Source organism: Theobroma cacao, chromosome 3, assembly GCF_000208745.1.
Source record: "Theobroma cacao cultivar B97-61/B2 chromosome 3, Criollo_cocoa_genome_V2, whole genome shotgun sequence".
NCBI classification, from domain to species: domain Eukaryota; kingdom Viridiplantae; phylum Streptophyta; class Magnoliopsida; order Malvales; family Malvaceae; genus Theobroma; species Theobroma cacao.
The window spans coordinates 33,971,431-33,994,248 of NC_030852.1; the positions used below are offsets into that span (position 1 = coordinate 33,971,431).

General features: G+C 35.4%; 5 protein-coding genes across 5 annotated transcripts; 2 read left to right on the plus strand and 3 right to left on the minus strand.

The window, feature by feature from the left end:
* Positions 1,600-6,993, plus strand: LOC18606495 (myosin heavy chain, striated muscle). The gene is made up of 9 exons (XM_018118335.1): positions 1,600-1,990; positions 2,293-2,493; positions 2,579-2,701; positions 2,851-2,888; positions 2,989-3,097; positions 3,278-5,518; positions 5,738-5,893; positions 6,259-6,350; positions 6,478-6,993. The coding sequence occupies exons 1-9, from the start codon at positions 1,913-1,915 to the stop codon at positions 6,713-6,715; spliced, it is 3,276 nt and encodes a 1,091-aa protein (XP_017973824.1). The 5' UTR covers positions 1,600-1,912; the 3' UTR covers positions 6,716-6,993.
* Positions 8,063-9,215, minus strand: LOC18606496 (protein LURP-one-related 4). Its single transcript, XM_007040122.2, has 3 exons — positions 8,915-9,215; positions 8,571-8,807; positions 8,063-8,465 (listed from the first exon to the last, which is right to left on the minus strand). The coding sequence occupies exons 1-3, from the start codon at positions 9,173-9,175 to the stop codon at positions 8,331-8,333; spliced, it is 633 nt and encodes a 210-aa protein (XP_007040184.1). The 5' UTR covers positions 9,176-9,215; the 3' UTR covers positions 8,063-8,330.
* Positions 12,575-13,690, minus strand: LOC18606497 (protein LURP-one-related 4). The gene is made up of 3 exons (XM_007040123.2): positions 13,377-13,690; positions 13,053-13,271; positions 12,575-12,936 (listed from the first exon to the last, which is right to left on the minus strand). The coding sequence occupies exons 1-3, from the start codon at positions 13,608-13,610 to the stop codon at positions 12,802-12,804; spliced, it is 588 nt and encodes a 195-aa protein (XP_007040185.2). The 5' UTR covers positions 13,611-13,690; the 3' UTR covers positions 12,575-12,801.
* LOC18606498 lies at positions 16,871-17,433 on the minus strand. Its single transcript, XM_018117272.1, has 2 exons — positions 17,276-17,433; positions 16,871-17,172 (listed from the first exon to the last, which is right to left on the minus strand). The coding sequence occupies exons 1-2, from the start codon at positions 17,376-17,378 to the stop codon at positions 16,991-16,993; spliced, it is 285 nt and encodes a 94-aa protein (XP_017972761.1). The 5' UTR covers positions 17,379-17,433; the 3' UTR covers positions 16,871-16,990.
* LOC18606499 (O-glucosyltransferase rumi homolog) lies at positions 18,702-22,214 on the plus strand. The gene is made up of 6 exons (XM_007040125.2): positions 18,702-19,245; positions 19,401-19,966; positions 20,371-20,563; positions 20,640-20,704; positions 20,789-20,999; positions 21,271-22,214. The coding sequence occupies exons 1-6, from the start codon at positions 19,096-19,098 to the stop codon at positions 21,634-21,636; spliced, it is 1,551 nt and encodes a 516-aa protein (XP_007040187.2). The 5' UTR covers positions 18,702-19,095; the 3' UTR covers positions 21,637-22,214.

Sequence of the window (22,818 nt, forward strand, 5' to 3'; positions counted from 1 at the left end):
CTGAACTAACCGAACTCATTTTGATTTGGTTTGATTTTTCGGTTGGGCTTGTATTTGCACATCCTTAACTCAGGGCCCTAGATCTTTAACTTTGGAAATGAATTAAATTATTGATTCAAAAAGAAGGGAATTCCCTAAAAAAAAAAAACGAAAAATGAAATTATTGAATTATCTCCCAAAAATTGAAGCTCCTATGGGGCCTTAGAACACAAAAATGAAAAGAGTTCACTGAATTGAAAATGACACAACCTACATCACTCTGAAATCACCAATATAATTCAAAATATTCAAAATCAATTTTTCATTTCAATCTCAAATTAACATTATATTCCACGATTTCCCTTTTTGTGAAAATACTTTAATAATTGTTTTTCACTATTGAGTTTAAAAATATCAATAGATACCTTATAATTGAGTACTCTATATTATTTGACCTAGTTAAATAAGATTAAGGTACCCTATATCGGACTCGAGTATGACTTTAATAGTAAAACTATTACTTATAAAGGGTTTTGGTAACGATCTTAAGATATCCACTATTTAAACTTAATTATAAATAATAATTTTAATATTCAAAATTTATTTTATATATTATTTTTTATTTGCAAATTTCATAAAATTAATACAATTCTTAGAAAAATTTATTAATATTTTTAAATATGATTTTAAATTTTAATTAATTTACTTAGTTAGAAACTAATTTAAATTTATTAATTTAATTTTCATAACTAATATACATAAAATTTATTTTAAATTTATTTCAATTGCATATTCAATAAGTACGTGTATTTAACAAATAATATCTAAAATATTCAAATAAAAATTTAAAAATTTAATCGAGTATTTATATAATTCAATTATCTTGTCAAATAATAAGATTCAAATTAGTATATCTCAACAAAAATGATATTGTACCTATTGATATTTCTATTTAAATTTAGAGATTTTTAAATGAAAAAAGAAAAGAAAAAGAGTGATAAGATTGGCACATTAATTATCTCCCTTGGTGATGTAACAAGGTGGCATGGCATATCCATTAAAGAAAAGTAAGCATATTGTCAAAAAAAAAAACAAAATAATTTTGTCATTTCTTGGATATCCTCAATATTACTTCATTTTCATCGCTCAGACTGCCGTATATTTGTTTTTTAACCTTATTCCAACTTTTTTTTGGCCATACGGCCTCAGCAATTAATATTTTTTATTTTTTTCTCACAAAGTTTGCAAGCGCATGAAATAATGTACAACTTCGCATTCCACGTCGTCGTTTAACGTGCAAACTACTATATTTTTAAATTCTTAGAAAATGTGTTTTTTACCCATTTTACCCTCAACCGAAGCAAGAACATTTGTCAAAAATATACCGGGAAGGGGTATTTATGTGAAATGAATGAGTTTTCCTTACTGTTCTCTTGACGCAAAACGAACGAACAAACACTTGCTTTCACCTAATACATGATTATCTTAATTAAGCTTTGATTAAATTAATTAATGATAAAGAAGCTTCTCCCTCAATTTTTTTGAATTATTTTTTTTCATTTTTTTTAAAAAAATGTGCAGTCTCTTTCAACCGGAGCTTGTTACAAATACAGCACAGAGAGGAGAAAGAGAAGAAAGAGAAAGAGCTCTTCTTTTAGATCTGCTCTCTTTCACTGCTTGCTTGTTTCTGAGTTCTTGACTCGTTCTCTGACTCAGTTCCACTCGCATTGAACAAGCTCGCCTTCTGTTTACTGCTTTAGGCCAAATTTTACGTCTAGACTGTAGCAATAGGCTTTGTTTTTCCCGCCCGTAGTTTGCATTTTGATTGAATTTCGGGCATTGGATCCAGCGATCGAATAAATGGCGGGTTTCCTGCTTCAGTTGCCGGAGCTCCGGTGAGAGTCCGGGATTTCCGGCGAGTTTTGCGGTGGAGATGTTTAAGTCGGCGAGATGGAGGAGCGAGAAGAACAGGATCAAATCTGTCTTCAAGTTGCAGTTCCATGCAACTCAAGTAAGTACTCTTATTCTTTCAAATTCTTCTTTATTTTCCAGAAATTCATATTAATTGAATATCTTCTTGCAGTTTTATTTACTATCCTTCTTTATTAGCGTCATTGCTCAGAAAATGCAGCTCCACTAGAAAAAAAGTTTGACTTGGTTGTTTTTTGAAGCTGCTTGAGCTGTTTTGCTTGGTTAAAATGATACTTCTTCTTTCAAATGTTTTTAATTATTAATTAATTACTTTTATTTTTTGTAATGTGATTGAATAATTTGAGAAACGGAGAAATAATAATTATTTTCGGTGTAATTTAGGTGACACAGTTAAATGTGCAAGCATTGATGATATCAGTGGTTCCTGGCGATGGGGGAAAACCGACAACAAAATTAGACAAGGCGACGGTTCAAGACGGTAACTGTCGATGGGAAAATCCAGTTTACGAGACCGTTAAATTTGTTCGAGAGCCAAAAACTGGGAAGATCAATGAGAAAATCTATCACTTTATCTTGTCAACAGTAAGATATCTTTTTTGATGAATTTATATTTTTGATGTGTTGGGTTTTCTTATTGTGATGTAAATATTTTGTATGTTTGTTGTAGGGATTGGGAAAAGGCGGCTTGGTAGGGGAAGCTTCAGTTAATTTTGCTGTTTATGCTGAGGCAATTAAAACTTCCACCGTTTCTCTTCCATTAAAGAATTCAAACTCTAAAGCAATTTTGCATGTTAGTATGCATCCATTCTCTCTCTCTATCTGTTTGTCTCTCATATTTATATGTTTCACAGATTACTTCTGTTAAGCTCTGTGAAACCTCTGCTCGTAAGAATGTTGATTGATGTGTATAATTGAATTCAAACTGTTGGTTTTGAATAGGTCTCGATACAGAGGCTGCAGGAAAATGCTGATCAAAGGTAAAAAGTTATTGCTTTTTTTATTAAATTCTTATAGTTATTGGAGGTTGTTTCTGGAGTCTTTGATTTTGAGCTTGACATTTTTTGATGGTTTTTGCAGAGAGGTGGAAGAAATTGAAGATGCAAGTATTAAATCGCAAGATAGGAGCTTGAAGGCCCAGTTGAGCAATGGTGATGCAGATGAAAGCACTAAGAATGATCCCATTGAAGTAAGGTTCCTTTCCCATTCAGTGAAACCGTTCACATTGGGTTTTCTTATTGCTGTTGTTGTTCAGACCATTTTTCTTCTCCTTTTACTTTTTCTCTCTTAGTGTGTGCTTACTGTAAATGTTCATTGAAAATGGATTTGCATGTTTTACTTATATATTTGTTTATCATTTCTTTCATAGGATGCGCCTTTCAGCAAAACCACCCACAATGTTGAGTTGCGTGGGAACCATAGAGGATCTAATGGATCTGACATTACCATTTCAAGTTCTGATAGCTCTGGACTTAATACGCCACGAGAACTTGGAATGAGGAATGACAACAACAATCAGGACCCTCCCACTTATCTGTCATCTATGAATCACACCTCAGTTACTCCTAAACCAACACCAATTGCCTCAACAACAATCTATGAGGAATGGTCGGCAGGTTCTGATCATGGAATGAGTACTGATGACTCTAACAGTTCTCAGGACACCTTTCCGCGAGAAAACTCCCAACATGCTTCAGATAATGAGATTGAAAAGCTCAAGAATGAGCTTATTGCTTTGTCCAGGCATGTGGATGTGTCAGATTTGGAATTGCAGACTCTCAGAAAGCAAATTGTAAAGGAGAGCAAAAGGGGGCAGGATCTCTCACGAGAAGTTGTTACTTTGAAAGAAGAGAGAGATGAACTCAAATTAGAGTGTGAGAAACTGAAGGCCTTTCAGAAGCGAATGGATGATGGAAAAACAGAAAGCAGGGTGCAGTTTGAGAGTGGGGACCCCTGGGTTCTTGTTGAAGAAATCAGACAAGAGCTGAATTACGAGAAGCACCTGAATTCCAATCTTCGGTTACAACTGCAGAAGACACAGGAATCAAATGCTGAGTTAATCCTTGCTGTACAAGACCTAGAAGAAATGTTGGATGCAAAGAATATGGAGATATCCAACCCTCCCAATAAATCAGGATCCTATGACAATGCTGAAGTATTTAGAGGAACCATCGGAAGAAGTGACACAGATGAGGATGAAGAGCAAAGGGCGTTGGAACAGCTTGTTAAAGAACACAGAGACACCAAGGAAACCTCTGTCCTGGAACAAAAGATCATGGACCTCTATAGTGAGATAGAGATCTACAGGAGAGACAAAGATGAGCTTGAGGCGCAAATGGAGCAGCTAGCACTTGACTATGAGATACTGAAGCAGGAAAATCACGACATCTCATACAAATTAGAACAAAGCCAGCTGCAAGAACAATTAAAGTTGCAGTATGAGTGCCCGTCTTCTTTTGCTAACATAAATGAACTTGAGACCCAAATTGAGTGCTTGGAAAGCGAACTCAACAAGAAGTCAAAAGAATTCTCTGACTCTCTAGCCACCATAAATGAACTAGAAACCCACATCAAAAGCTTGGAGGAAGATTTAGAGAAACAGGCACAACTATTTGAAATGGATCTAGAATCTATCACACGAGCCAAAGTTGAGCAGGAGCAAAGAGCTATCCAAGCCGAGGAAGCCTTGCGAACGACAAGATTGAAGAATGCCAATACAGCTGAAAGGCTACAGGAGGAATTCAAAAGGCTCTCCATGCAGATGGCCTCGACATTTGATGCAAATGAGAAGGTGGCTACAAAAGCTCTGACTGAAGCTAGTGACCTACGCTTGCTGAAAAATCAGCTGGAAGAACTGCTCAAGAAAGATAAGGAAGAGCTCCAATCAGTTAGGGAGGATTATGAGGCAAAACTCTGTAACCTTTCCAATCAAGTGAATTTAAAATCAAATCAGATAGAACAGATGTTGAAGCAAATTGATGATAAATCTAAGCAGCTTGAACATCAAAAGAAGCATGAGGAAGAAGCTAGTGGGGCATTTTCCCAGGAAATGTGCAGCCTAAAAGCTGAGATTGACAAGCTGACAACAGAAAATAAATTCCTCTGTGAACAAGCAGAGCAGGCAGAAAACTTGAGACTTGAGTTGGAGCGCACACAAGCATTTGCCAAAGAAACTGACGTGCAGATGCAAAGAGGAAATTTAGAAAGAAATGAGCTGGCAAATACAATTGCTTTGATGAAAAAGGAAGCAGCTAAGTCACTGGAGGAATTGCAAAGAATGAGTCATCTGAAGGATGAGAAAGAAGCAGCAGTTGAATCCTTACAATCAGAGCTGGACAACCTCAAAACTCTGTGCAATAAATTGAAACATTCTCTATTTGAGGATGAAGTAGAGAAAGAAAAACTCAGAAAGCAAGTAGTTCAATTAAAGGGTGACCTTAAGAAGAAGGAAGAAGCATTTACTGGCATGGAAAAGAAGCTGAAGGAGAACAACGGAAGAGCAGCAGGTTCTGATGGAACAAGAACAACATTAAGAAACAATAAACCCTCCATGGTTCCTCGTGGTCCTAAAGAGGTTGCAAGCCTGAGGGAGAAAATAAAGTTGCTTGAGGTAAATGTTACACATCCAAGTACTATAAAAAATCAAATTCCTAGTGGAGACTGTTTGTTGCAAATGGTTTACAACATTGCTTTTCTAGTGTATATTATAATATTCCTCTGACCTTACTGCGATCATTTTTTTCCCTTATAGTTTGCTTCTTCCTTACTATTCTGGTGGAGATTATGAAAAGGAAAATTTGTATTCATAATTTTTTTTTTCTCATGGCAGGGACAAATAAAGTTAAAGGAAACTGCGTTAGAAACATCCACAAATGTCTTTCTGGAAAAGGAAAGGGATCTTCAGAAGAAAATTAATGAGTTAGAATTCAGAGTAGAAGAACTCAATGAGCAAAGCACCACTCTCTGCCAGTACCAATTCAAACAGGTTAGAAACAATATACCATGATTCAAATTGAAAAAAAATAGCACTTTAAGGTAAACTCTGTAATATTAATGAACAATACTTTGAAGCGTCATTACTGAAGTTACTCATTAGCAGTTTCAACATGCTTCCCCAGCATCAAGACTAATGATCTTGTTATAATATGAATTTATGGCAGCACTTTTTGACCCTAACCATTGTTTCATTATGGCTAGAACGGCCCAATTTGGAGTCTTTTCATACCTAGCAACAGGCTAATTTTACTTCAAGTTGCTTTTTGGTTTCACTGTCAACAGCGTCCCTTCATTGTAGGCAAGTGTATCTCTTATTTTTGACTTGTATTTTCTTTTACATGTATAAAAATGCAGGTATTTAAAGATGCTAAGGAGGTGGGGGTTACATCAGATGGGAAAGCATGCATATCCAAGCAACATGGAAATACTGAGCCTTCTGTGAAAAGGTATGACTTAAAGAAAATTGAACTCTAGCTTCTGAGTCAGTTTTTCTACCTTTGCTACTTTTCTTCCCGGTAATAATGAAAATTGTTGAAGTAAGTAAAACTACTTTAATCGTTTTCTTAACTGCAGCAATGACAATTTGTCAACGAAAGAACAGAAACCCTCTATTGTCAATAAGGACTGTAACCAGGATGAATTGATAGCTGAACTGTCATCGTTGAAGGAAAGAAACCAATCAATGGAAAATGAATTGAAGGATATGCAAGAGCGATACTCCGAGATAAGCCTCAAATTTGCAGAGGTGGAAGGTGAACGACAACAGCTTGTGATGACCGTGCGGAACCTCAAGAATGCCAAGAAGAGCTAAGCAAGTGTCGAATGTCTCCCTATACAAAAAAAATACAATGTATAGTCGAAGTAGTAGCTGGGTGTGCCCACACGGAAATTGTAGGTGTGACAGTTCCTTTTCCAGAGTGAATAAATTAAATTGTACAAAAAAAAAAATATTAATACGCATTCACATAGTGGCTTTCCAAGATGTAGGTAAGTCTATTTTATTCATGTTTTGATTCTTGTCCTCCCATAATTTCGTTTTTGTTGTTCCCATCTCTTTCAAAAGATTGTCATGGTGACATTTTCCATTAATATAATTATTTCATTTTTTTGCTAAAAATTACACTCACAAATTAATGAGTTCTTGTTACTCTTTGCTAGCAGAATTAAGATTTTCTTGTCTTTCTGTATCTTTCATTACCCAGGACTTGTACGTTAAATCTGTAAACAAGTCTGCCGGATCGTGAATTGTTACCGTTGTCGCCCAAATTGTTGTTCCCCGAAACCTTTTTTTTTATTTTTGTCCGGATATTGTGCCAACAATTCAAATTAGGATTAGAGGTATGAATTTTGGATTAAAAATGTGAATTTGTAATAAATGGTATTAAAGTTTATCAAAATCTCTATTAATATGAAAAGATGTAAAATCGTGATATATTTGAATTAAGGGAGTCATTTTTTTGTAATAAGCAAAAGAATTAATATAATAAGGATATTACGTAATAGAGTAGAGTAAAACTATTACGGATAGTACAATAAAAGTATTGTATAATTGGATGAAATAGAATATTATGAATTTTATATAAAAGAGATGATATATGTTGGGGATTATAAATAAAGGTTTTTTTTTTCACTTAGTAAATATTTATTTTTTATTTAAAATATATTTTTTAAATTGAAAATATGTGATGATAATATTTTTACGTTTTTTAATGATTATTAGTGCTTCAGGTTCGGGAGAACTTTGAGATTTCCGAGAAAGATCCTGGTTCGGTGATCAGTTTTGGCTTGGGTGGGCACCTGTCTTTTGTAAATCACAAGTTTTCCAAAAACGGGTAAATCAGTTTCGGTAGGCTGTTGGGTTTCGGCGTGTCCGAGCAGGGAAATTTCGCAGGTCAGACGAAGAAAATCACATACACGTGTCAATAAAAATGTGGGGTCGCCCTTCGGGCTAGGCCAGCAGCCTTGGCAAGTTCATATTGTCAGTTTCTAATTGATGGATGCCATTTTTTTTGTAATCCTGTCTGTAAAAGGGCGAACAATAAGCTTAATTTGATTGATCTGACCATTGCCATAGGATTAAAATTTATTATACTAGACCTAAATTTTTTACATACTCCAAAAAATATTCATTTTACATGCTAAGAACAACAACCATAAATTCAACAAGGAAGCTAAAGAACACTTTATATACACATGTGAAAATGAAGCAAAGAAGCTAGCCGGTCACTATCTTTCAAGCTTACTCTATGTTGCAACCATGGCCTCGGGGAAAACTATGGAGGTCTTTCCTCCGTATACAACTCTTGTACTCTATATTGGGGAGTGAAGTCAAGTCAGGCAGGCAGAAATGGGTCTTACATTGGGTGGAGAACTGCTGAAAATTCCCTCCGAATCGTTTCTGAAGAAAAGAACTTTCAAAAGCTGATTCACAGTCTATGATGAATAAGTCCATAAACAGTTACCAAAGCCATGATAAGGGAATGATCTACATGCTGCTCAACTTCCAAGGTTAATACATCCTCCCCTAATAGAACCCCAGAAGATGACTGCTTCCTCTTTGCCTACACAAAGATCACAATCAGAACCAGCAAACTTTCAGTCATGAAAGAAATTAATAAGAACAGAAGAGTATTCGCTCCTGCTAAATCTAGGCCAAGAGTACTCACCTCGGCTGCTAGTTTTCCGTTTCCTTGTGTTATTTTAAAAGCTGATTTACCGGCCATGCCTGTTATTGTGTAGCAGCTTGCTTGGCCATTATCACAACAGATAATGATGACTTGACAGGATAGATTTCCTTTAAGAATATTTCTGAAGTTCTTTCTCACTTCAAACTGCAGCTTCTCAGAATTCAGATTCAAATCATTGCTTCTATCGCCCACCCATCTTTTGAAAAACCATTGATTCTGCAAAAGGTATTAATTGTAATAAGTAATCAGACAGAAAGAACATCAATTTCATAGTTGCATATGTTTCAGGCTCCAATTAACCATAAATTTCAACTTTCAAATACCTTTCTTAGTATCGTGAAGAGAACTTTGCCTTGAAGATCCATGAGGCAAACCTCATCGCTGCATTTTTTATCATAATTATCAACTCGATAAACAATCTCACCGTTTTCATTATAGACAGTGCATCCATTTCCTTGCATCACAAGGGATTTCATCCATACGGTGAAAGTTTCTCTCCTTGAAGTGACATATGAAGAAGAAGAGGAAGAGGAAGGAACAGCTGCAGCAGCGGCTGCAGCTGCAAGAGGATGAACCTTGATCATCTGAGAAATGAGATATTTGGGTTTGTTCCCCCACGTCAAAAAAGTGCTGGTGCTTTTAAACGACTCAAGAGACTTAGTCAATGTAGCTGATCCATATTATGGGAAAAAGTACATGAATGTAAAGCCCGAAAAATGAGAAAAAGTAACTCAAATAATTGAATAAGGGAGTTCACATCTCGCAGGTTCAATGGTCGAATGAACTTACCACGTTTATGGTATGCATCTCCGTTTTTGCACTGTGCATGTATTAGGAAATTAGCTTGTACTAGCTAATGAGATTCCCCTTCCCTTGTTTAAACTGTTTTTGACTTCCTCTAGAACTGCTAGATAAAGTACCAAAACAAGCATAACAAGAAACAAAATCCTCCTCCCCAGCCTTTGATTAATTAATTCTCCACCCACCATTGGTCTCTATCACCTGATGAAAACGTTGAATTCCACTCAACATGACAATGCGCATGTTGTTACTAGTACTACTATCATCTTTTTCTTCCAAACCCAAATGCATTGAGGGAATGAGCATGACGTGGGTGCTTTTTGCAGCAATGACTAAATTCAACCGAAAGGGAGCCCTTCTTGTTTGACGACTTTACTAAATATACAGTGGGCCAACAATTGGATTATATCATTCGGTTTTTGATTATCATATGCCATTTTGGCAGCAAAAAATTGCAGGCTACTTGTCAAGGAATCTGATACTGAAAATTACAAAATATAGATATTTCATACTTACGGAACAAGTATTTCCATGGAGAAAAAAGAAAAAAACTATATATTTATGTCACCTTAGTTAGTTGCTTTGTTTTTAATTAGATATGGCAATAGATTTTTTTTTTGAAAAGCAGAAATAGGATCCTTTCATAAAAAAAAAAGTAAAATTATTACCATCTGATACATTATAATAGATATCTTGATATCCGATACCTTATATTATTTTATTCGATTAAGTAAAAATAGAATATCTTATAAGTAAGTTTTGATAATAAAAAATTACTATTAGATCTAGGTAGAGTTCTTATAGTAATCTTAAAGGCGAACTTAATTATAAATAATAATTTTTAATATTAAATTTGACTTTTTTATATTACTTTTACTTATAATTTATTTATAATTAATGTAATATTTATTAAAATTCATAATTAATTTTTTAAATATATTTATTATTTTAATTTTATATTATATAAAATTTGATTTAAATTATTTTTATTTCGGGTTTGAGTTTTTTCCACAAATATTAATAATTGAGTTTGGATATTACATATTAATGTTTAATCGAGCAGAATATGAATAATTAAACTTTAATTAGATTTAGGATTGAATATCTTAAAATTAGTTGGTACCTTATTTACTCCCATTTCTAGATTTAATAAGAGAAGAAGAACTATCTTGTTTAAATGCTTTTCAATGTTTAACATTTAACGATATAATTGAGCTCAAATTCCAAAGCAGGAATATATTAACTTTTTAATGAAAAGAATGTGATTCTCGAGCTACCCTTCTGTTTGGCCATTCACATTTATGCATGTGCGTCGCGGGAAAGGGTAGAGATGGAAACTTCTGTCATATTTTTTCTTTCAAAATTTCTTAATTGGGTTAATTAATACGGGCAATGGGTTGATTAAGGCAAATTTGGGAAATTTAAATGATTATTTAGAATAAGATTTATTTAATTCTTGAGATCTGCTAAATTTTTATTAATAAAAGCTGTACGGAGGTAAACATGAAGGAATTAAAAAAACAAATTAAGGTAAAAAAAAATATAAATCAGCATGATATTATTTGATTGACTAATTAACCCAATTAGGGTAAGGTGGGGACCAGGTCAGATGAAATCCTAGATGGCGTCTTGGTTCTATTCTCTTGTAGTATTATTATTTTTCAATTGTTTAAATTTTAATTAATTTAGCATTTATATATTATATTATATATGTTTCAGCATGTACAAGAAGAATATACAACTATTCTCGTATTTATTAAATTTTTTTATTTTTCAACATGTTTAATTTGAATATTCCATATATTGGGCATGACCACGCTAAAATAATTAAAGCACAAGTAATTTAATATTAAAATAATATAATTTAATATAAGATTAGCCTTAATTAAGTGATCTATAATGTATTATGCGTGCCTAAATAGTTTATTGTGGGTACATTGAATGGTTGCTACATATATCAAATCACAAATATCAAACTAAATAAGGTTAGAATGGATCAAGTTAATTAATTTACAGCAAAATTAACCAAAAGCTAGCTAAATGAACAGTATTAATAAAAAAAAAGTTGATAGTTATGAATACATATGAATATTCATTGTATTTCATAACATCCAATGTATCTCCTCATATCCAATGTACATATTTATATTGATATATCCATATTTTTTTTATTTTATTCAATATATATACATTCTTATCTATTAAGTTCATCATTTCTATTTATGTAAATTCATTTTTCCATTATCTATGTGTACTTATAAGTAAAGGCATTGTGGTTGATAGTAGATATATTGAAACAAGAAATGAAATAAATTTTTTTTTATATTTTTATTACTTCTTTTTAATATTCTTTTTTAAATTTATGTTTCACACCATTGACTAAATTTTTAATTATAATAATTTACGGTATGTTAAATTGGGAGTTCCAATATAACGTGTGAAGTATGAAAGACACGAGGGGCCAGCGTCCAGCCGCATGTGATCGATATTATGCACAGAAAACAGCACACCGGCAAGCGAACTAATTGCAGCTTTTTGGGGCACTGCCATGGCTTGGTGAGCTTGCGGTTGTGGACTAGCACAGTACACTCTATATCTACACATTTTCGTTTGATTTAATTAATAAATCAGTAGTTCAAAATTCCTTGGATCACTGACAAAAATACAATGAGGATGTACACGGCTATGGAAAATGAGTTAAGTTTCACATCAAAGGCAGGTTAGTCGGAGAGATTGTGCTGATCACGTCTTATTGATCTCTTGAATCTCATTGCAGGGTTTTTTTTTTTTTATTGCATCAACCATATGCATTATTTTCCACTTGATTTGGGATATATTCTTCGAGATCAGTAGAGATAACATTATATCTTGTTCTATATATATATATATATATATATTTATAGCCAAACTTATTCTACCTGAAGGTTCATATATAGTTCCAATTTTAGGAGTCCCTATTTTAGTAATTACCTGGCAGGGTAAGTGCTAGACATGAAAAGATAAATTCTTAGAGCCTTCTAAAAATTGATTGAGTATTTCAAACTAGTAATAAACATTTTCTCGAAAAAAATCATCACGTGTGTATGGAGTTTTTAACAAAATATTCGTATTTTAACTGATTTCCATTATAAAATCTAATTTATCATTTCTCTTCTTTTCCTACCTTTTTCCTCCTATACATTCGTTGATCTATCAATTACAATAACAAACCTAGGTTATTGGTTTTCCATCGTAAGGAAATACCAGTCTTCAAATGGATAAAATCTGAAACAAAACAAAGAAATGAGACTATATATATATATACACAAACTTGTATATAGCTGGAGTAAGCCTACATTGTATACGTGTACACATGCTTCACTTGCTTAATTAGTTGCTTTCTCGAAAATTTATGCCTGGAATCATCGATCTACAATCTCCTGTTTATCAACCCATAAACGGTCACAAGAGCAACGATTAGGGAATGATCAATATAGGGTTCTACCTCCAAAGTTAATACATCATCTCCTAACACCACCCCGGAAGATAATTGCTTCTGCTTCACCTGCAATATTAACCATGGTGAAAGATTGTCAGTGACGACGACATTACCATGGGATAACTTATCTTTTCTATATAATGACTTAATCATAGAAATTTAAAGTCTTGGTGTTTAATTACCTCTGCTACAATATCTCCAGCTATGTTTACTATCTTAAATCCTTGTTTGTTGCGACCTAAGCTAACTATCCAGTACTTGTTCAAGCCCATAGTAACTTGATAAGCTAAATCTCTCCGGGGAATCCTCCAGTATTTCTTAACTTGAAAGCATGGCTTTTCCTTCTTTGTGCCAGTAAAGTTCCCTCTATGGCCATTCCAACATCCAAAAAGTTGTAGTTTCTGGAAAAACAGTCAAAGGTGAGAAAACCCGATCAAGAGTCTTTCCAGATAATCAAGAATATAGATGTTTATTCTTTATAAGATGTTTAGTTGCATCTATAGTACCTTTTTTAGTATGGTGAAGAGAACTTTGCCTCGCAGGTCCATGAGATGAACTTCACTGCTACCCTTGCTGTCATAGTTTTCAACACGATAGACAATCTCCCCTTCTGAATCAAAGACGGTGCAACCATTGGTGTGACATACAAGAGATTTCATCCATATAGTGAACGTTTCTCTTCCTGCAGAACCCATACTGCAGGGATCCGAAACGGATGCTTGGGGATGAACCTTAGCCATTTTGAAAGGTAGTTAAGAAAGTTGGGGTTTGAAGATGATCAGAAAGGCCGGCAAGAAGTTATATCTATGCTCCTATCCTTAGGAACCGAGTTGTAACTTAAATGATTAAAGAAAACAATGCAATGTCACAGTCATGGAGTCCCATAAAACAATCGAAAACTAAAAAAAAAAGAGTAAAATAACATTTAAAAAAAAGAAAAAAAAAACATTTTAAGCTTCTCAGTTAACTTTCAGTGATCTTTTGTGTACCTCAGCCTCCTAAAAACGCATATTTGTTTATTATTAAACAATGCCATCATGCGGTGGCTCAGAAAGAGGATATTAGTTCATCTAGAGAATATTTCGGCAGAGGAAATTCAATGCACGTTTAAAGCATGCTCTCTGAACAGAACAGGGTTTTTTAACTCAGCAAAGATCAACCCTTTTGAGCCTATCTTCCCAGTAGTTCTAATTTTTTTTTCAAAGTGTATTATTAAGCATTTGGATTTGTTGATGTCATGAAGAAAATGGACCTGAAATATAGTATTTGTTTCAGTTCCTATCTTTGATCAGATCCTTATCGGTTCAATGATTTAATTATTTTATATGCTTTTTCATATACTTCTCTGCTGCTACTACATACATCAACCAAACTCCAAGATTATCTTCAAGGAAAATAAGATAAACAATCAACTATTCTACTACAAATTTTCTACGAAACTTAATCCCAAGCTGCTGACATATTGTTCTGGAATTAGTACTTATCATGATGGGTTGAGTTACTTTGGTTTTAATTAGCCATTACCATTGACCATTGTAATAGAGACTGCCTTAGCCAACTAGAACTAGTATAAGTTCAGGTACATTGGGGACTGCTTCAGGAATCCGATTCCTGATCTTTTAATTAAGTTTTTAATTACGTGGATTAAAGGGACGAAGAATGAGATAAATGAAGAAACAGTTAAAAAACAATAAATATTCGATATTAATAGTAGCAGCAAGCAATTTAATATACAGCGTCTGCGTCCGCTCTTTAGACGAGCAGGCTGCCACACTGACATCACATCCCACGTGGAAAGAAGCATTTTACACGTGGATGAACCACCTACTACTTAACATATCTGCCACCGCATATTTTGCCTTCAATTACTGGATTAGACCTTCTAGCCATAAAATTACTAACAGAAATTTATTAGCAAACAAAAGCAATAATATCACTGACTTTTTGGGAAAACAAAAGCTTTCTTGCCTTATCCCTGAATGGAGATGGAAATCATTTAAAGCCATTGACTTTTTTTTTTTTAATTCTATGGATTTTTTTGAAAAGAAAAACGAAAAATCACTTGAACTTGAGTTGATCCCACGTTTTTTTTTTTTTGAAGATTTAACATATACAGGTGACCCCATGAAGTAACTATAGATTAATTAATTAAGTCAACCCAACATAATTAAAGTAAAGTATGACTTTGATTATTAAATCTAAGGGATTAGCTATACGATAAATTTAATAATTTGTATTCTCTACTATAAACGGAAGGCATTCCATTATTATATGTTTTAATTTTATTTTAAATTATCACTTTTCTTAAAAATTATAGTTTAAAATTGCATATTCCGTATGTATATTTGACTTGTGGTTGTTTATACAAAGCTTTTGCAATGTCAGCTCAATTTTGGAACAGTAAGGTTTGGGCCTCGTCATCCCTGCTGAAATAGCGATAGCATGAAGCAGCTAACCACAACAAATGGGCCACACTCGACCCACCCTACTTAACCGGAACTCTTCTCCAATTGGGCTTCAGCCCTTAACCATTAACATCACCATTCCAGCACCTTTAACCACAGTGACTGCATTTCAAAATGTTTTGGAAAGCCTTGAAACTTTAAATTTACCATTTTATCTTCTGGAATAAATAGTTAAATATTAAAAAAGTAATATTTAACTATGTGTCAATGATGACATACACATCATTGCTTAGTATTTCCCCCATTAAAAATTGGGTTTTGTGAGTTGCGACAGAGTTTATGTCTATGTTGACAAACACATCACCCTAGATGAAATTTATTGATCTTTACACTTCATACCACTATAAGGTGGCAGATCATTACTTGTACTTTTTACCCTGACCAGTAAATGCCTTTGCCTTTCTTATTTGCTCGACCTTTTTAGCTCCAAAGAATGTAATCTCTCCAAAGTTTGTGTCAATGCTTTGAAGGTCCACATTCAAATAATTACTTAGTGGAATACATAGCAATCTAATGGATTCCAGGCAGATATCACCATTTTTGAACCGTCTATTTTTATCAGGTGCTGCCATATAATATTTGTCTGGAGCTGAACTTTTGCAGCATGGTTGACCGTGGAAGTAAGTTGGTTTATGATGATGATTACACTCAATTTTATGTTATGATTGACTGTTTTTTATCATCAAGTTGTATGCTTTTGGACAATCATTTTAAGTGTAATCTGATGTCTGTTGATGCTGCCGTATACCAGTTTTCTGCCCATTCTTAGTGTCATTTCCCCACGCCTTGGGCTCTAAATATGGAGGAACAGAACACACGAACACGGGCTTTTAGATTAATTAACGTTGAGCATTGTCTTGATTCTTGCTTATTATATGTTGTCCAACTAATCTAATTTAAAATCAAAGAGAGAGATGGGTTTCATTCAATATGTATGTTTTCATCAGCAAGCACGACAAGGAAGAAAACTAGCTAGCTCAAAACATATCTACTAAATGTTGTATTCAAGGGGAGAGAATGCCTTCTGCATTCACCATTCGTTTTGGCTTTTGCCATGCATTTCTCTGCAACGTAAGGACAAAGATTTGATCTCTTGCGTGGTCCATTTTGATAAAAAACTAACTAATTCCAAATATTCATGGAATGAGCTGCAAATCCTAGTAAAGTTGTGATAATCAAATCCGATCTATCTTAGTGCTTTGATACAGAATAAGAAATGTTCCTTCAGTTGAGACATTCAAATGTGACAGTCACAGAATTCCTCTGGTTTCACATTTACTTCCACGTAAAGATGGTTGGACTGGTAGGGGGTGGTCAGTGAGAGTTGGTCGCCCTGCCGTCGAGTGGCAGTAAATGTAAACATTTGTACATTGGCTGCAATCAACCACCATGAATTTCCTTTCCAACAGGGTATTCTTTTCTGGCAGTTGAACAGAGCTTCTGATGAAATTATACATCAAATTTAACTTTGAATTGCATTTGATTACTCAAAAGCAAAACAGTAAAATAGTACTAACAGATGATTGTTGATGGAATATGCTGGCATGTTTAGTCACAGCCAAGCTAAAAGGATGTACAAACAACACACTCTTCGATTTCTATAGATAATACAGAAAAGGGTCAGGACTAGCCGTCTAGGGGCAAGTAAATCTTTGTCAGTTCATTTCATCATCCTTTTCATCTTTTTTCTCATCTTTCTTCTCTTCCTTAGCTGGTCCCACTGTAACAATCTCTACTTTCCCTATTTTCTTTAGTTTTTTGGCTAGTGCAACCGTGTCCATCTCTCCAATGATAGTCAGCTTTTGCTCCTTCAAGTCCGCCGCAATTGAATCAACGCCTGTTCAACAACGTTTGTCATATTGCAATACTCTCATTCAGAAATTTACATGTTTCAGGAATAAAATTAGAACCCAAAAAGAAAGAAAACGTTTGCTGATTACCGTAAATGTTGGCAACAGTCTCTAGGGCTTTCTTCTTTGTCTTTTCATCATTCATGGTCATTATCTTCAAGACTACCTTCTGCAATGCAAGATTAAAGGTCATGTCCTAGAAACAGTATATTTGTGATAAGGAAAGGACGAGAAATAAAAAAAAAATGCCTGAGCCATCTGAGGATATTGATCAGGATATGCAGGGAATGGAGGCAACAGAACTAAGCTGCAGCTAGATCAGCATTGAATATCGGAACTCAATACAAAAGGCGTCAAGGAAGGATGTTGCACATTTATAGGTACAGGGCTATGACAAACTGGCAGTGGCTTAGATCAGCAAGTAATGTATTCAATGATGTCGCCCACTCTGACAACCTTTTTCTGGCTTTTCTATGGATCCTACTCTGCAAGTAATGACCAATGAATTAAATATTCCCAATCTGAGTTTACAAGCAACAACATTTTCCTTTTAAATTTATTATAGTTATTGCATATTTACACCATAATTGGTATCAAACTAATAATTGGAAATGATTCTTGTTAATTTATTTGGCTCCAGATTCCTGAAAACATTTTCTTATGTACACTTCATTCTTCATTTTCTGAACCAATTCTCTCTGCTGGTAACCTTTTTTGTAGTCCAACCGACATCAATCGGAGACATTATTGGAAGATTACCCCTCAAAACACTCAACCCCAAACAAATTATTCAGAGGAACAAGATTGCAACCACTAATGAAAACAAGTGTTTTGCTGTCTTTTGCTGACTCTTGGGAGAGTCACAGACCAAATAATAGACTAATATAATACATAAAAGCTCAAGCAGTTTTTTCACTGAACCAGAAGTTGGAGAAGAACCAAGGAATATTCATCGGATTAATTTGAGTGCAAAGGGATTATTGGTAGCAATTTTCATTTAAGAACATGTACGTGCCTGACTTATCAGACTGCAATATCTCTGATGTGGACCCTGCAGACTTTTCCATTCTTGACCTCGCTTCTTACACTAGAAAAGCTGGGCCACCTTTCTGTCCTTCAATTGACAACAATCTTTCAGCCAACTTAGGCGCATCAGTCGGTGAAGACCAAACTTATGGCAACCATATGCACTATGTCTTGAAGATGCCTGGCTAGCTCATTTGCAAAGACAGTAATACTAGTAAATAGTTGTTGAGAAAAGCGCCACCTTTACTGGTAAATGCCATTTAGATACAAGTAGAGGAGGCTTCTTTAGTCAAAATTAACTTCAAAGGTTATGATGGGTAAGTTTAAACATATAAGATCCTATGACTTTCTCCAAATGGAAAATCATCAGCTCTTTCTTAATGCTTCAGAAGGTAAATTTTTTAAAAAGCATTTAGAGTAATTTTCTGCTAACAGTAAGCTAGGCAAAAGTCATTAGAGATGCTTGTATTTTTGCACACAGGAATTCCCATGGTCCCAACACTCCACTTGCTTTCTGCCGTCTGGTATTGTCCACTGAGAACCAATTATGATGATTGCAATGGTAAATCTGCCAGTCCTAGAAAATACCAAGGCTTTTTTAACGGAGAGATCTTGGATGCTGGTCTCAGACTCTCAGTTATCTCATGTTCAACTCTTTTGGCCATTAGCTAACCACATGTATCCCACCAAAATACCATCCTTCACCGCTTAAGAAATGTTTCTCTTTGCCAAAATTTTGTACTAAAAACGTTTATTGGTGAGGAAGCAAGCTTTATCAACCGGCAAACCGAAGCTGCATCAGTTTTTTGGTGACAGTTTGGTGAAACAAGAAGAGAGTAAGCGGAAGGACTCTGACGTAAAAGCTGCAATCCAGTAAAGAATTCATGTTGCACGGATCTGGACTGGCTAGACATGTCTTGGAGATGCCTTTCTGGCGGCCTCCATTGAAAAGAAAACCTGCAACAACTGCAGCTCTTCTCTTTTTAACTGTTCTCCTCGTGGCTGCCTTTACATCTTCCTCATGGATTGACACTGTAAGTACTGAAATTCCCACAAGTACAAGTGTCGTACTATTTTCTTTCTAGTAACTGGATTGGAAAACCCATTTTTCAGAATCTTCATGGTAGTTTGTGCAATTTTTAATTCATGTTTAGTTGAGCTGCTCTTTTTTTATTTTTATTTTTTGCAGTCTAGTTTTTTAACTGAGAATTTAAGAAATAAGACTATAATAATATCAGAAAAGCCGAAAATTCCGATACAGAAAATTGAAATCCCACTCGGGTGCACCAGCAGCAAAAACCAGACACAAACCTGTCCTACGAATTACCCCAAGACATTCCAAACAGAAGACCTTGACCCTTCATCCAACCATGTTTGCCCTGATTACTTTAGATGGATCCACGAAGATTTACGTCCCTGGAAAACCTCAGGAATCACCAGGGACATGGTGGAAAGAGCTAACAGAACAGCAACATTTCGCCTGGTAATCATTGGGGGCAAAGCGTACGTTGAAAACTACAGAAAAGCCATTCAGACAAGAGATGTTTTCACCATCTGGGGCGTTCTGCAACTCCTCAGGAAGTACCCCGGAAGGCTACCGGACCTGGAAATCATGTTTGACACTGAAGATAAGCCGGTAGTCAGATCAAGGGACTACCGTGGACCGAATGCGACGGGCCCACCACCATTGTTTCGGTACTGTGGAGATAAAGAAACGCTGGATATAGTGTTTCCTGATTGGTCCTTCTGGGGTTGGTAATGCCTTCTTTCACAATCCTCTCTGTCCCTTTTTGTTGTTCATTTCACGCTGTTTTCTGTTTGAAATTATTGTCGCTACATGCATGGTAGAAAGCAGAGCTCACACTAGTCTGCTCGAGATGTAGCCAAATGTGGTATTAAAGGCAGGCCTTACAAGTTTGGTAGTATATTAACAAATGGGTCCCCTGTTTCAAAAACTAAGTGACGTACCATTGGTAGGCCTCTGATAAGACTCGGTACAATTTGGAATGTTTCGGAAGTTAGAACTCTTAACTGATTGATACTGCTTTACTCTTTTAATTTTTGAGCTATTATAATTCTATAAATTGAAAATTTCAAGTTAACAGGTTGGTATCCATTCGTCTTTATTTACAAAAAGGGTTTGTGCTTTTTCATTTTAGGGCTGAGATAAATATAGAACCATGGCACAGCATATTGAAAGATGTTAGACAAGGAAATAATCAGACCAAATGGATAGACAGGGAACCATACGCCTATTGGAAGGGAAACCCATTCGTGGATGGGAAAAGGCAGGACCTTCTTAAGTGCAATGTCTCCGATCAACAAGACTGGAATGCCCGCCTATTTATCCAGGTAGAATTAGTGTAATTTTAAGCAAAGCTCTTGATTTATTCAAAAGAAATATCAAATTAATAGGCATAGTTTGCAGGATTGGATCCTTGAAGGCCAGCAAGGTTTTAAACAATCGAACGTGGCAGATCAATGCACATATAGGTATAATTCTGGTGTCAGAACAACAATACTGGTGTTAACTTGTCAATTAAGGTTACCAAATTGGGAAATTCATGGTTTTTGCAGGTACAAGATCTACATTGAAGGGTATGCATGGTCTGTTAGCGAGAAATATATTCTGGCCTGTGATTCTGTTACACTGATTGTACAGCCTCAGTACTATGATTTTTTCATGAGAAGCATGCAGCCTGTGGAGCATTACTGGCCTATAAGGGACGATGACAAGTGCAGGTCCCTTAAGTTTGCTGTGGATTGGGGCAATAATCACAAAAAGAAGGTAGCCATATCTAGGCTAAATTACTCATAGTCTATATTGTTTAGATTGAAAATGTAACTTAACAACAGAAAACTCAAAAACTAGAGGTAATTAAAACTTAATTATCTGAATAAAGCAGTTCAAATTTGAACTCTCAAGTACTTAAAGAGGCTATAATATCATGTGAAAGAACTATTTTGATCTTTAAAGTTTGAACTGGTAGATGAATATCAACCATTGGAATCTTTGCAATACCTTTCTGAAAATTGATATACATTCATGGATTTGGCAGGCACAGGAAATCGGAAAAGCGGCCAGTAGCTTCATGGAAGAGCAGCTGAAAATGGACTACATTTATGATTATATGTATCATCTGTTAAACGAGTATGCTAAGTTGTTAAAATTTGAGCCAAGAATACCTGAAGGAGCCGTGGAGTTGTGCTCAGAGGTCATGGCCTGTCATGCAGAAGGAATTGAAGGGCGGAAGAAGAAGTTCATGATGGAATCCTTGGTGAAAGGTCCTTCTGTTTCAAGTCCATGCACCCTGCCTCCTTATGAACCTCAAGCTCTTGCAGCATTTGTGAGGAGAAAAATCAATTCAATAATGCAAGTGAAGAAGTGGGAGAAAGGTTATTGGGACAGCCTCAACAAGCAATAGTGGAGTGGATGCCGAATCCTTTTGTTATATATAATCTAAGACAAAGTCTATCTAGGTTTATGCCCAATTTTAAGAAATATATGGGTCAAATAGAGAGTACATACAGTTTTTTTTTTTTTAATTGGCACCTCCAAATAAACCATTTGTGATTAGTAAGGGAAAAAAAAGGGGAAAAGCATCGTACTATCAGAACAATGTTAAAGTGAAGAAAAATGAAGCTGGGTCAGGTGAACTTGTTGGGTGTGGGTCGACTGAAGTTTGAGGCTGAGAGGGAGACCTATCCGTCTACAATGGGTTCCATTCTAGGGCAGGAAAGCGGTCCACTTGCAAAGTCGATATAACCAACCATTACTGGAAGGTATTGGACAAAAGGCAGTGGCTAGTGGCCAGAAGAACAAGAACCGAGGACCACAAGTCCACAACCGTGACATGAGAAGGCTCCAATTCCAAGCCACAACTATTTACTCTCTTTGAACAACTTTTTGAACCCAACTTCAATTATTTTCAGCATAGAGATTGAATTTAATTTTGAAATTCCCACCTATTGCCTTAATGATTCCATATTCGAAATTCTTCAACACCTCTGCTTCTGTGATCAGTGAACTTCAGCAGAAAGAAAAGCAGGATTTTAAACTTATTTTTGAGTTCTTAAGTTTCTTACCCATCAAACTCGAGTTTTTTAGGATGAATCAGTTACCATACTTTTCTGCCAATCGGCATGAACGTGAAGTTTTGGTGTTGGAATCTGGGTAAAAGCCCAATTTGCCTTGAAACCCTGGATTGGCTTCATGGAAAAGCAACTGAAGCAACAACACAACAGCCGAAGATGCTTTTCGATTTTGATATTGGGCTTTGCCTTTAGGCCTTTTACCAAAATGAGCACCGAAACAACGGTCACATGCGAACATAAACTCAAAGGCCGTCATCAAAAGGGCTTTGGGACCACTACCAGGAATAAGACGTGGATACTTCATCACTGCATTGTCCCAAAGGCGTTAACGCGTCATGAATCACAGGGATTTCTGAGGGTCAGGACATTGAATTTGGTCTGTTATCTGTCAGAATCGACAAAATAATGAAACATAAAACCCCCCAAGTGAATGCGCAATGATCCCCCCCTCCACCCCGGGGCCATTGCTGGGTTGCTGTCACGGGCAAGCCCAGGATTCCTACAGAGTACAG